We start from the raw sequence: 14800 nt of genomic DNA on the forward strand, positions 1-14800 counted from the left end.
GACAAGGAGAGGAGAAAGGGAGAATGTGGTATGAAAGCCATAGCTCCCCCCCCCCCCGGAGAAAACTTATTTCTTTGTGCACTCACATACATGAAGCATTTTTAACAAGTGCAACAGGAATGTAATTAGCGTTAAACTATACCACGTGTGCAGCTGTTTCTTCTATCCACTGAAACTAAATTACTCCTGATTTTCCTTTCAAAGATTAGCTACTATTTCTGAAGTTGCTTCTTCACACTGTGATTGCAGTTTGCATACAACCAAACAGGACATACAATGCAACAATCAACCCCCCCCCCCAATAAGTCAGACAAAGCTATTTCCTACTTTGCTAATACAACATATTAACTTACCTGGAGAGTTTCTATTTGTTTTCTGATACTGTTGTTAGATGGCATCTAAATAAAGCAATGCAAGACAGCAAAACATAACAAACATGAGAACGGGAAGCACATGCATGTTAGATGAAAAAATAAAATAATAAAAAGCACAAACAGAAAGCTGCTTATGGGGGCTCTATTCAGCAGAAACACTTTTCTTTTTGCAGATAAGACACCACTGCCAGCTACCTGCAGTAGTGGTGTGGGATGGAGAACATAATCTTCCTCCTCCTCCTAGTGGTAATGGTGTTGCTCACCAGAACAGAGACAGGGTAGAGTAGGAGGGTAGTGACGTTGCCACCTCCAACCCAAAGGTACCTGCTCTCACCCTGTAAGTGGCAGCACCACTGCCACCAGGAAGACACTGATGCCACTCTGTCCCAGCCTTATGCTTATTAGCTCAGACTGCAGAATTGAAGGCAAGTGTACTCTGGTCTCTGCCACTAGTCAGGTGGTCATGGCAATTTGAAGGCTCCACTCCTGCCTTCCAGGAAGAACATCATGCCAAAGGGGTGACCAATCTAGCTTCATTCATGAGCCAAAGGAGCTACAGACCATTTGCTTCACTCCTCCTTCAAGGAAGAACACTCTGCACCAGCTGCCAGTTACCCTAGGGCTTCAGAACCAAAGGAAGATATACTCTAGTCTCTGCCATTAGCCAGGGCACCAAGGACCACTCTATGTTTTTTAAAAACATAAATAAAAACCCGCCTTATATTTTCAAATTATTTCTGAAAGTGGAAGAAATTCAAATCAATTGTTATAGGCATTTGCCAATTTAAAAAAAGAGAGAGAGAGATCAAAATCTCAACATACAGCAGGAATATTGTTGTAAATTCTAGTCTGAAAGTTTGAAATCTGAGATGAAATCCTCATATACAGTTAGTCCTGTAAATGTTATGTGCCATTTCTGTTGAACAGAGCCCCATAATAAAATGTTGTGTTGTTAAGGGTCAACAAAACTATGTTAAAGTATCAAACACATGCTTTATGAGTTCTAATTAAAGTCCCTAACAACAGAAATTTTATGCATTCATTGCCAGCAATAAGGGTTTTTCTAAATAAAAGAAGTGAGAGATACCAGCATCCCTCCTCTATATGCTACACAGAGGAAGCTTCAATAGCAAGTAGACAGAGACAAACAAAAAGTAGACATTGCAAAATAGCTGCAAATGTGTAAAGGAAATAGACAAAACCTTGACACGATATAAAATTATAAGTGGAGATGATCCTACAATAAAACACCTAGCTGCTAGATTTTGCATGTTTCACTATTATTTACGTAGTTTAAAACAGGTACAATTCTGAAGTTTTCGCAAAGGCAGATGCAAGAAACACTTATAACAAGATGAAATACAAGACTCCAGTCGTTAATATCAACCTATCACCAGCAGAAATTCATTAAATTGCCTGTATACAACATAAAATTCTTGTTAAAACCATTTTATCAAAGGAATGAAAATATATATACCCTGTGAAGTCCTTTGAATTCAGTAACAGGGAAAACATGTTTTCAGCTCTTCCATTGAAATAAGCATGACTCAAAAGTGGTCAACTGTGGCCAATTTCACCGTAAGCAAGTCTTTGGACCATACCCTAGCAGTATGGAAATGGCATGTTTACTAAGCCCATATGACTGAACCCACACCATTCTCTATAACAAAGTGTTATAGAAACCACGTAGGAAGGCAAGATTATGCTGGAGAACCATCTTATACATAACCATTCTAGTCTCTGATGCTAGTGTATTTCTTCATGTAGAATGCTCTCCCTTGTTGTCTTAGATGGGTGACATTTGATGCATGCACAGGGCGATATCCCCCTCTAGTGACAGATTTTCATGCCTCATGGAGCACTCAAGAAGGCCCCAAGATCATGAGCATAATAAATTGGTCACGAATGGTTTGTTGCCTGAGCAATTTAAGTTGGGCTGGGCCTTGGTGTACCTTTAATAGTTAACTTGCAAATAGCTAGGATCTCAATGCGTACGTTATTTAGACTAATCAAATTAAGCAGATAGAAAAATTCACAGCATTGGAACAAATATAGTTTCTTGGTTTGGTAGAATTTCAGTAATTAAAATGAAAGTCCTCCCAAAATTTATTTTCATCTTCCTGGCTTTAAGGATTCCCATTCCACAGAAGTTACTCAGTAAGAGTCAAACATTTTTAATCACCTTTTAATCACCAAAGAATTGGCCTTCATAAAATGCAGAAACTGAGGTTAGAGGGATTGCAGGCACCAACATAATAATTGTGCATTGGTGGCGGAAAGAATGGAAGGAAGACATGACGTAGAGGAAGAAGGAATGTGATTTTTCTTGAAAATATTGTATTTAAAAAACAACAACAAGATAAGCAAAACAATATCAGGTATTATTAAAATTTGGTCTAAATATCAGGATCTTTATCCCAGAAATTTCACCTGAATCTCCTCAAGTTTACTCTGATAAGTAATTTTACTGGGTGGAAAGTAACGTATCTCAAAATTAATGCATGTAGCTTTTTGACATTTGATCACAGTAAATAAAAATTTCTGGAATTTATATCTAACGTCAATATTTACAATATTTACAAAGCTAAGAATATGTTGTTGTATCCAACTAAGTGATACTCAAAGCAGACCCAGTGAAATCAATGGGTTTAAGTTAGTCAATGGGCTTCAACAGATACAACCCATGATTATGATTCAAAGGCATGAGATTAGGAGGAATCTGACAGATTTTAAATCTCTATTATATAATGAACTCGCAGGTAAAGATATTATATCAAGGAAATATGCAGTTATTGATAAAGCGGGAAATAAAATCACAGAGAATCAGGACTGAAATTACGCAGATTTCATTTATTTTGCTAAACATGACGATAAAGGGGAAGTGTCATAAAGTTATTTACCAATGGTATTTTATTGCTGCAAAAGGTTCTGCTGCATGGGTGGTGGTCTGCTGCACTCACACACAGACATTCATAAATATTAAGAGAATTGTCCTTACCTTTAAATGGGACAAACAGTTCTGCAGGAAGATATGCCAATTATTTAAAAAAAACTGCTTCTGACTGACACACAACAAGCAGGTGATCAGTGGATACAAAGCCTGTTTGAGGAGGAAAATAACTTGTCAAATTTATCTTTCAGAATTACAGCACGCAAGAGAATAATTGAAAAATTTCCATACAGAGTTACGGAGTTCTGCGGTTTAAAAAGCTGTTTCACTAAACTTGGGGAGGGGGAATAAATCAAACAATCCTCAAATCAAATAGACTACAGCTTACTGCTCTACTTCTCAGTCATTCAACTACTGAGTCCTATGTCGCTGGCCATTCCTGATATCTGTGTGACTACTAACCTCCTAGTGGCACTGCAGTAAAACTGCTAGCACATTTGCAAAGCTAAGTGGGGCTCAGTAGGGTTTCAAATTGAATGGGGGGGCTGCATGTTGAGATTCCTGCATTGTAGAAAGTTGGACTAAAACAGCCTCAGAATCCCATCCAAGACTACAATTCTATGCTACTTTGCTAAATTGCATGCATGAGTTCTGGACAAATATAACAAACATTTTCAAATACCAATGAATGCTTCTTTCTTGAGCTCAGGTCAAAGGTAGTCTGGTAAAGCATTTCCACAAAGTTTTTCAGACATGGCACATTCACTTCATTTTTAACAGCCTAATGTCAAATAAAGAAATAGACCAAAAAGAACTCTTCAGAAAAGGAAATGAAGACACTGAAATTCACAACATGATAAAAGGATCTGAGAAATAAGCATTTTAAATCACCTTACAGATTTCATTTAAGTCTTGCGGCTCACATGAAATGAATGTGCAATAAATCACGCAGCACTAAAGTTAGTCAAGCAATAAACATTTACATGTACTGTAATTAGGTTTAAAAATAATACAACCCTATCAATGGATAAAAGTGATTCTGAATCACAGGCTCTTGTATGCTTCATTCCAATCCACTAATCAGGACCGGGAAGAGGGAGGGTTCTTATCAAAGTTGTACTGCATTTTTTAAGTGCTGGGTACCTAGAAATAATGATATATGCTACAGTTTGGATCAGATCCTACTTTATCCCCATGGTATGGCTCCACATATGGCCAAGACTCTCACTAGGTTGAAGTTAGTCTTAGTATGCAATCATTAAAGAGGCAGCTGTATTTATAATAAGGCTATCAATATATTTTAGTTGGTTTTAATCAAGACATTGGCTGAAATTTGCATGCATCCACATACATAAACAAACAATACTTTTTTTGAAGATCCCGAATCAACAGAGTTCTATTTTACATAATAATAATAATTTAAAAAAACAAAATTGAAAACAAAGATTTTAAAAATATGTTCAATTTTGTAAAAATGATTTTGCTTTCATTCAGATTCAACAAAAAAGGAAAAAAATATTATTTATTTCACCAAAGTTGTAAGAGAGGTAATGCTTTGGTCTTCTTTTGTTTACAGGTTTAATGGAAGTTTTGAGACAACTGAAGCAACTAACTTTGGATTAATTCCCACCATAATTTAAAGCATACACCTGCAGGCCTGAACAGACCCACAATAATCACTAGTATGTCATGGGGAACAGAGCTGGTTCACATGTAACACTAAGTTAAACTATGGGTTAGTGTGAATCTGTGAGCGGGAAGCCTCCTGGAGAGAATATCATCGCCATTTTGCTTCTCCTTCTGCTGCACTATGTCATAATGTGGGCTTAGTGACTTGTCTGAACCTATGTTTGTGGCTTATATTGCTTTAGATACACCAGGAGCTGTAAACAAAACTTGCAAACCAAGGTTTACAGTTTGGAGTTTGCGTACATTAGACAAACCACGAGCCCAGGTTCAGATGATATGGCTTAGTTCACAGAAGCGCAGCGCAAGGGGTGGCAGACGTAGAAGCACATTAGCTACAATCTCCTTTCCAGAAACTCTCATGATTGCGCATTCATGCTAAGCCATATTTTGGCTTACTGCTATTACACACGAACCAGATCTTTGTCTAAGCAACACAGTCAAATGGGGGAAGAAAACATGTGCACACGTGCTTACACACACACACACACACACACACACACACACACACACACTTCTTCTGTGGAAGAATGAAATCTACTTACAGCAGCAACAGGAATGAGTATTTCTACAAACAAACCAGCCAGTGAGTGCTTAATGTCTTTGTCTTTTACTTCCAAGAAGTACTGTGCACATTCCTGTAAGAAAACAAGTTGACAGATTATGAAGAGCTTCCCATGTTCATATATGAGAAATCCAAACACTGGCCTTTTAAAACCAAATGTGTCTATGCAGTGCCAACATTTAGTATGCATTAGCTACAAATCAATTGAGCCCAATAAAGCTCTGACACGGAACCATTAGGAGCAGCAGCTTCTCCATGCTGTTTTATGGGAAGGTGCATGGCTCAGCAATACAGGACATGCTTTAAATATAAAATGTCCAAGGATCAATCCCTAATTGTTTTAGAAGACTACAAAAGAATCCTGTCCATGACCTTCAGTCCTCAGATTTCACCACCCCCAGCATCCAAAGGTCTCCTCCCCCCTCAAAAACTCTACCCTTTCTCCTTTGAGGGCCTATATGCTTGGAATTGCCTCCCTGTTTAAAGGATTCTTTTTCTACCTCTCTTTCTTCAAATCCCTCCTCAAAACCTGCTTTTTGTGAAGTCATTAGCTCAGCAACCTAGATACAAAGCCTGTAGCTAAGCACATGCTATGGAAACAATCACATAAAATCATAGAAATGTAGAGAATGGGTAGGCAAACTAAGGCTCGGGGGCTGGATCCGGTCCAATCGCCTTCTCAATCCGGCCCATGAACGGTCCGGGAATCAGTGTGGTTTTACATGAGTAGAATGTGCCCTTTTATTTAAAATGCATCTCTGGGTTATTTGTGGGGCATAGGAATTCATTCATTTTTTCTTCTTCAAACTATAGTCCGGCCCTCCACAAGGTCTGAAGGACAGTGGAGTGGCCCATCCAGTCCAACCCCCTGCAATGCATGAATATGCAGCTGTCCCATATGAGGACTGAACCTAAAACCTTGACATTATCAGCACCACACACTAATCAACTGAGCCAGGTTAAATATTCTTCCACTTCTCTCTCCCACTTCAGTATCTCCTGTGTCTAATTTCAGATAGTAAGTTCCTCAGGGGCAGAGACCTGTGCCCTTGTGCTCTGTTAAGCACTGTTCACACTGAGGGCGTGAAAGAAGTAAAATAAAATAATTTACCTGCATGAACTGAAACGATGCTTCAAAATCTTCTACAGGATACATTTTTACTCTGAAAAACTTCATCCCCATAATTAAGCTGATGATACTTTGTACCACATGAGGACTCTGTTCCTTTTGTCGCAGTTCCTTTAATTCTGTGACAAACTTCTTTCTGACAGCTTGAAACCTAGATCGTGGAAAGGCAGACACAAAGGCTGTTCAATATTCTTTAGATTATTTATATTTAGATTATATATTTAAAACAGATTTTCTGGTCCATATGTATTATGCTCTGCCATTAAAAAGCTGGGTAGCCATGGGTCATTTGGACAATCTGGGAAAGAGTCTGGGACTGCTCCTCAACAGCTGTCCTTTCCCTACCATTCTACTATGGTCCAGTTCTCAGATTACAAACCATACATTGAATGAAACCATGGTTCACTGTGAACAATCTGAGTGCTACTCTATGCTGCTCAAAAGAATGTGCTTAGTGCCACCCCACTCCTTCTTTTCAGTGTGCCATGGAGGAAACAAGCTGGAGGATGGGCTGCCTTCATGGGCAAACCAGAACTTGTGGTTCATTTCTCTCCTAACAAACCACAGTGGTAAACAAAGAACAAATCTTGATTTACCAATGTGGTTTGTTAGGAGAGAAACAAAGCACAAGCACTGATTCATCCATAATGGCAAGTTGGCCTTTGCCAACTTTGCTGAAGCGGAAAGTGGAGAGGCAGGAGCACCACAACTGAGCAGTGTGCACTCTTGAATGATAGTTTCAAGTGATACATGAACCAGGGTTACTTTTCAAGTGTTCTAAGAACTCGTTTGCACCTTTAATAGTGCCAGCTGTTTAAAAAAAGTGTTTTCTATTCAAAATAGGAAGCACTTCAACAGAGAAGCTGCTATGGGAATATATCTATCAGGCAATGAACTGCTGTCACAAGACGTCACATATTTAGATGCTATTGTTAAGATAAGGATGCACACAACCTTCAATCACCACTCATGAAAATTTCCATATGAACATGAGTCACAAAGGAGAATGTTCCAAATCTTGGAAACCTCGTGTAAAAAGAGCAGCTTACTTTGATTGCGCAAGAACCCCTATTACTTCTGCGTATAAATCTGCAATAATATGCACATTCCCAGTGTTGGTTCCTGAATACCTGTGAATAGAAGGAAGTACACAAATAAAAACTACAAACTTAATACTCAGTAATGGCTACAACTGATACAATGCTGCGCACAATGATAAAAGATACACCATCTACTAGAAGGAAGGTGTTATATATATAGATGGATAGATAGATTGGGGCAGGAGAGAACAAAATTATATTTGCACTGCCACACTGATGACAATATTTAAGCTCAAACTTATAATTGAGGTTTATAGTTCTAGATCAGGGTGGGCAATCTACAGCCCTTGAGCTAGTTTCAAAAGTCGTATGCAAACATAGTTCAGATCTCTAGCAAGAGCAATCTGTCCCTTTTCTCTGGCAGTCCACAGAGTGGAAATGGAAGGAGGGGTGGGAGGGAGAAGGTCCACCCATAACTGTATTCAGTTCCACCCATTACTGGCCTGCTACAGGAAATCCAACCCTGACAGAAAAAAGTTGCCCATCCCTACTAAAGATTAAAAGAATTGTGACGAATTTCTACACAGGATGCACTTCTATGTAGTAGTAAATAAGGCTGGCAACCTGTGTATTGACAATTAAATTTGATAACATGTACTGCATAGTTGGCTCCATAGAATAATGGTGTACACAATGCACCAAAAAACTAATATTCACACACATTTTATCTGTCATTCTCTACATAGAAGTAGGGATTTTATCATATGTAAAATGGTTCAAAGCCACACTGATTTCAAAGGAATTTCCTTTTAGGCTTCAAATTAATATCTAAATAAATGGAACATAATAAGGATAGAAACAGAACTTATTTGAAATTGGGCTAAACGTCCGCAAGCTGCTTTTGGCATCATTATAAATAAGCAATATAATATTTCTTGTATATCCCTTTATGTTACATCTAGGCCTTATTAGATTTTGAAAATACTACTTAACAAAAATGTAATTAAAAATTAGCAAACAAATAACAATTTAAAAAATATATTCACATCTTAAACCTGAAGATTTGCAATAGTGTATCTTTTATCTGTGATACCACAGTGACCAATGTCCACTGGGTAATCAAATCAAAGTTAAGAACTTTTGAAAGAAATGTAATTTTTTTTGCCAAATGTGCTTACCCTTCCTTGTGTTTAAAGTGCTTAAAAGCCAAATTTAGAACTTCATGAACTAAAGGGTCAGGCACTGGATGAACAGGTATCTGTAACACAGAAGGCACATGTTGCTAAACATTACTTCTTAAATGTTGTGTCAGGAAATAACTTGCATGTTAATTAGATAAATACACATCAACTCAGAGAAGAGTGCTTTATATCACTTATACACCAAAATGGCTTCCAAACAGTTTACAACTATATAATCCAGGCATGTCCAAAGTCCGTTTTGGGGGCCTAATCCAGTCCGCCAGTTGGTTTAATCTGGCCCCTGTGGCAGTTTATTTCCTGGGGTAAAATCCTAAAAAAACCTTAACAACCTGGCCCTCTTTGAAAATATTTTGGACACCACTGATATAATTAATCCATAATTAAAATAGGCAATAACAAATCCATTGGGACATGAAACATCCTTAAGCAAAATAGACAATAAAACAAACAATTAAAAAGCACAACCATTAAAGCAGTTAAAATAACAACATCAGATGTTCAGTTTAGGAAAATGTTTGCCCAAATAGGTGTGTTTTCAGGAGATGGTGGGATGACAGCGCTGATGGAGCTTCTCGAATTTCAGCAGGGAGAGCATTCATCAGTGGTGCCACCGGTGAAAAAACCCACCTCCATGCTACCACAGGCCAATAATCATCAGGCTGTGGGGAAGTGGAAGAGGAAGACAACCTGGCCCAGTGTTACCTAGGGCTTTGTATGTCAGCAGTAAAACCTTAAAACTGGCTTGGTGGCTAATAGGCAGTCATTGCAGAGCCCCTCAGTGTGGGCTTGAGATGTGCCTGATAAGGAGTGCCACTCCCCCCCCTGCCTCGTGCAATGGCATTCTGTACCAGCTGCAAGGGAAGCCCCACATAGAGTGCATCACAGTACTGTAGTCCAGATGTGCAGTTGCCAACTCATTTGCCACGATGGAAAGCAGGGATCTAAATAAATGAAGCTATATCCTACTACTTGCATCTCTTTATTCACTGACATAGGAGATTTGATTTAATGGATCTAGATTCTAAATTGTACAGTATAAGAGAAAACAGCTTAGGAAGCAAAGAATGTTTTGGACAGCTAAAAGGATTACTGTAATATCACATGTCCTCTGCTTACATAGGCCTCATTTTTGCACATAAGCATTTAGGCAGACTACACAAATACTCAGTTCATCAAACAATTAAAATAAAAAAGATTACTAGAGATAGCGCATAGATTGCAAAACTTAAAGCACTTACCTGTTTTAGAACTTCAACTAAAACTAAACAAAAAATAAAATCTACAGCTAAGTCTCTCCTTTCAAGTAGATAATCCCTCTCACGCTGCTGCTCATCCCTGAAACAAAAACAAACATAGCGTAAGACTCTTTTCCTCTTAAAAAAGACATTTATACGATGCATACTGTGGTTTATATTTTTCATTTGTTGGCCCGACCACTCAAGTGAGTCTTTTCCATTCAGTTCCCCATCCTGCTATTCCACACTATCTGGAATTTCATAGTAGCAGAAAAGAAAAGAAAAATGTTATGAAGGAAAAACCTACTAGGAAACTCTTGTGATTCTACCAACCTTATTTTTAGAAGCAAAGTTGGAAATTATAGCAATAATAAGATCATTCATGATGAAATGCTTAATTATTGAGGCAGCAAGTTTAACACAAGAAATCATTATATCCTAAATGTAATGATCACAGACATCCACTCACCCCTTGGATTTTGTGCTGGATCGAGGTCTGTACTCATAAGATTCATCTTCAGTTCCATTTTGGCGTTTGTACCAATCAAACAAGGTACGTAGTAAGGAGGGGAGACAGTGCTCTGCTACTGAGCTCATAGAGCTTATCAACTGTAAAGAGGAAAAGTTTGGGTGCATAAAGTGCTTTTATTTATGCAGCATCTTTTCACAGCATTCCCCCTTCTTACTTTTTTGGGATATGACACACGTACTATAACACATCAACACTACATATTGCAACAGCCTTGCTTTGTCATTTTTCAACCCTGAATAAAAATAAACGTGTACATAATGGGAGTTGGGAGACCATGAAGATACAGAGAGACACAGGTTTCCCATCCCTAATGTGAGTAATCAGTTTTCACAAATGTTGACAGAACTAATGTTGCAGCATTGCTTTCCTGTTATTTTAAAGATACAGGATTGCATCCAACAATGTCGCTCAGCTGGTGGCAAGTCTTCCATCAGCAGAATGGGAAGGAATTTCCATCTCTTCCCTAACACTTTGGAGCAGATTTGAGCAGGTATAATCAAGACCGAGGAGCTAAAAGTAAGGGCAAAAATCACCTAAAATTGCTTCCCTCCTTGTCTGGCTAACAGCTGCACATGCACCTCAGTGGCTTATTAATGGGATTAAAAAAGCAAGGTTTTTTAAAATAAATAAATTCAAAACTCATGCTTTAATGCAACTTTAATGGATTAATTGATCAACTAAGTCTCATATGTTTTAGGGTGCTCCTAACTGAATGACAGTCCTACCTCTAAAATAATTTCAAGACAAGAAATAATCCAAAACTAGATTTGACCAACAAGTGCAGCCACACTTGTATTGGCCAACATGAACAGGAATTAAAATATCCTTAACTAAGTCACATCCATTAGATATTAGTCTTTGAAAGTCTTCTGTGATTTCTTCTGCCATACCCTCCCCCAAATTTCAGAAAATGAAACATTTGAAAATGGAACACAAATGAAAATTTTAAAAAGTGAATTAAACATTTAATTCATTATTTAAAATTTTCATTTATGTTTTTAGCCCATTTTATGGAGACGAAATCTATTTTCAAGGAAAGCAACAAATTGTAACAGAAAGCTTCTCTAACCTGGTCAAACTGAAGATCTTCACCTCTCTGAAGAGATCTGGACAAGAGCTTTTCCTAGAAATAGAATAGTGAGTTAAAGCACCAAGTTGTACCCAACAGATCAAGCACCCCAAATGCGAAATAATTCAGGCTTATCCCTGCCTTCTTTTCAGATTGGTTGGGCACTTGTAAAGTAGAATGGTAACTTCAATTGTTGAATACACTCCATGTGTCTATTCCATATGGACAAATCTGGGACTTTGGTCCACCACACTGCCATTGACAGCCATCCAGCTCCAATGCAGTAAAGCAGCTGAAATTAACCACGGAATAGGATACCATTCTATATCAATATTGCCTAAATGAAATGTCTGCTAAGGGTATGAACCTTAATAGCTGTAATTTCTAAGCATTTTAGAGATTGAGTGAACATAGAAAACCCTTAAAACAAAATGTTAAAATGGAAGAGATTTTTTTGTTGGTTGAATTAGATGAAGTTTTTGAGAAGGCTGTACCTATAACTCCCTCATCACGCAAACTTGAAATAGAAAGTGCTAAACTCACTGCAAAAGGGAAGGAAGGAAGGGAGGGAGGGAGGGAGGGAGGGAGGGAGGGAGGGAGGAATAACCTAATTAAATAAGGAATCACACACTATTTATAAGGACAAGAATTCATGTGCACCGACATGCGTCCCAGCTAATGTCACCCAGTGAACTGGTTGTTACAGAGAAAGAAGCAGCAACAGCCAGCAAAAGTTGGCAACCCCCACATCCTGTTAAGGGGAAAAAAGTTAGCAACACTTCTATTTCACTTCTTAGAAATTTCACTTAATAGCCACATTGAAGGCATAGTAGAGGAGTCACATATGCACATCCCTTCATCCTCCATCCAGTTGACCAAGAGGCATTATTGCCATTAAAGGACACATTTCAGACTGGATAGAGAGGGCGGGGGGGGGGGGTACTTGGTCCCTGGGCTATGATTCCCCAACCCTGCTTTGAGGACTATATTAGGTTTTCCAAGGAACTATACGAACAGCTACAAAAGCCCACAAACAGTGAGCATAAAGGTAAAGGTAAAGGTACCCCTGCCCGTACGGGCCAGTCTTGACAGACTCTAGGGTTGTGCGCTCATCTCACTCTAGAGGCCGGGAGCTGGTGCCGTCCGCAGACACTTCCAGGTCACATGGCCAGTGTGACATCGCTGCTCTGGCGAGCCTGCAGCAGCGCAGCACACGGAACGCCGTTTACCTTCCCGCTATAAAGCGGTACCTATTTATCTACTTGCACTTTAAGGGTGCTTTCGAACTGCTAGGTGGGCAGGAGCTGGGACCGAAAGACGGGAGCTCACCCCGCCGCGGGGATTCGAACCGCCGACCATACGATTGGCAAGTCCTAGGCACTGTGGTTTTACCCACAGCGCCACCCGCGTCCCTCACAGTGAGCATAGTTGGGCAATAAAATTAACAAGTACACAGGGGGCATTACATTGAAAACACCAAGTACAAAATGCTATACAAATGCCCACCAAAGGCCAGTTTCTTCTTTATTTGTACTAACTCCACTTGAATGGTCATAATTAGCAGATTTTAGCTTACACTAAGCTTCATTTCAATTCTATGAGGGGCAGAGAAAACCATTAGCACTTATCCTTGTCAGAAGACAGTATGACCTTTGCAGTGCTGACTGAATGAGGAAGAACATAGTGTTTGCCATTCTGAGAATTACTTTCCTTTTACCTTTCCTCCTTGTGATTTTTTTTCCACATGATAAGCCACTCATAGCATTCCTTTGAATCCTGAAAACAGGTCTTTACATTGTTTGTTTATTGTTTAATAATACACAAATACAAAATGGGGGGGGGAATCCAGTATGAATTATTGCCTATCCCTCCCCTGCTGTTTCACAAAGCAGTTTTCCAGTTGCTTTTCATTATTGGTTTTGTTGTTGATATTCTGTTCATGCATTTGCCAAGGTACGATCTCCCTTTAGGATGCAACTTTATTGACAATTCCTACAGCGAGAGCAGACACTCCCTGCTGCTATCACTGTAGTCAGCACATGCCAAAGCAGCCAGCTGTGAAAGAGCAGCACAACTTGTTCTAGCAGTTCGGCCAATATGCACCAGGTCCCCCCTTCCCATTTTTTTTGCCTCTTGAGGAACATGCTAGATTCTCCACAAACATTTTACAACTCATTGAAGTATTGATTCGATTATTATTTCCAGGGTCACAGTGAAAAGTATGTATGAAAAAATAAAAGAAATAAAGCAGTCAGGAGTTGTTATCTAGTTAATGTAGCCACAGTTCTTTGCTTCTTCCATCTCTCTCTTTATGCTAGAAGAATAAAGCTAGATCAGGGAGCAAACACGAGGAACTTCTGCAGTTTTAGATAGTGGCTGCATTTGAACATCATGATAAAAATGATGGCTAATCATAACGTGAAAAAGCTGCAGCAAATCTTGTGCTCACATGCTCTTCCTCTGCTATCCACCTCCAGTATGGCAGCAAAGAGGGGTGAAGCGTTCTGTTCCATTTTTTATCCATCACAGCTTGATGCTTTGTCTAAACCTGACAGACTGGATGGCTTGTTTGAAACGATCTAATTTCAAACCTTGTGTTGTGGAGCTACTTGGTTCCTCCAAAAAATACAGCTAAGATTAACCACACTTTACTATTTGGATACAACACTAAATTACAGTTAATAAAAATTGGAAGCAAAAGATTCTGATCAACTCACAGTCATGTCAGAGAAGGTGGTGTAACATATGGGTTGTATTTAACTAACGTTTAGACAAAGTAAAGGTAAAGGGACTCCTGACCGTTAGGTCCCAGTCGCAGACAATTCTGGGGTTGCAGCGCTCATCTCGCTTTACTGGAGCCGGCGTACAGCTTCCGGGTCATGTGGCCAGCATGACTAAGCCGTTTCTGGCAAACCAGAGCAGCACATGGAAACACCGTTTACCTTTCCGCTGGAGAGGTACCTATTTATCTACTTGCACTTCATGCTTTCGAACTGCTAGGTCGGCAGGAGCAGGGATTGAACAATGGGAGCTCACCCCGTAACGGGGATTTGAACCGCCAACCTTCTGATTGACAAG

At 39.2% G+C, this 14800-nt stretch overlaps 1 protein-coding gene across 12 annotated transcripts in view; it reads right to left on the reverse strand.

Annotated features, from left to right (window-relative positions):
• Positions 1 to 14800, reverse strand: part of FRYL (FRY like transcription coactivator) — a 141050-nt gene that overhangs the window by 67112 nt on the left and 59138 nt on the right. For 7 of the 12 annotated variants that reach the window (XR_014515795.1, XM_083459511.1, XM_083459510.1 and 4 more), the window contains 10 exons: positions 11723 to 11776; positions 10591 to 10730; positions 10125 to 10221; positions 8863 to 8942; positions 7694 to 7774; positions 6627 to 6795; positions 5496 to 5588; positions 3947 to 4045; positions 3373 to 3474; positions 354 to 398 (listed from right to left, as the gene is read on the reverse strand). Coding sequence is in view for 11 of the 12 variants with exons in the window: in XM_083459511.1 (XP_083315637.1) it covers positions 354 to 398; positions 3373 to 3474; positions 3947 to 4045; positions 5496 to 5588; positions 6627 to 6795; positions 7694 to 7774; positions 8863 to 8942; positions 10125 to 10221; positions 10591 to 10730; positions 11723 to 11776 (960 nt within the window). In the remaining variant the exon portion in view is untranslated. The remainder of the gene's footprint in view (positions 1 to 353; positions 399 to 3372; positions 3475 to 3946; positions 4046 to 5495; positions 5589 to 6626; positions 6796 to 7693; positions 7775 to 8862; positions 8943 to 10124; positions 10222 to 10590; positions 10731 to 11722; positions 11777 to 14800) is intronic. The other 5 variants (XM_083459502.1, XM_083459503.1, XM_083459509.1 and 2 more) reach the window with 1 other exon arrangement.

Source organism: Podarcis liolepis (genome assembly GCF_965112155.1).
Source record: "Podarcis liolepis genome assembly, chromosome: 9".
Classification (NCBI taxonomy): domain Eukaryota; kingdom Metazoa; phylum Chordata; class Lepidosauria; order Squamata; family Lacertidae; genus Podarcis; species Podarcis liolepis.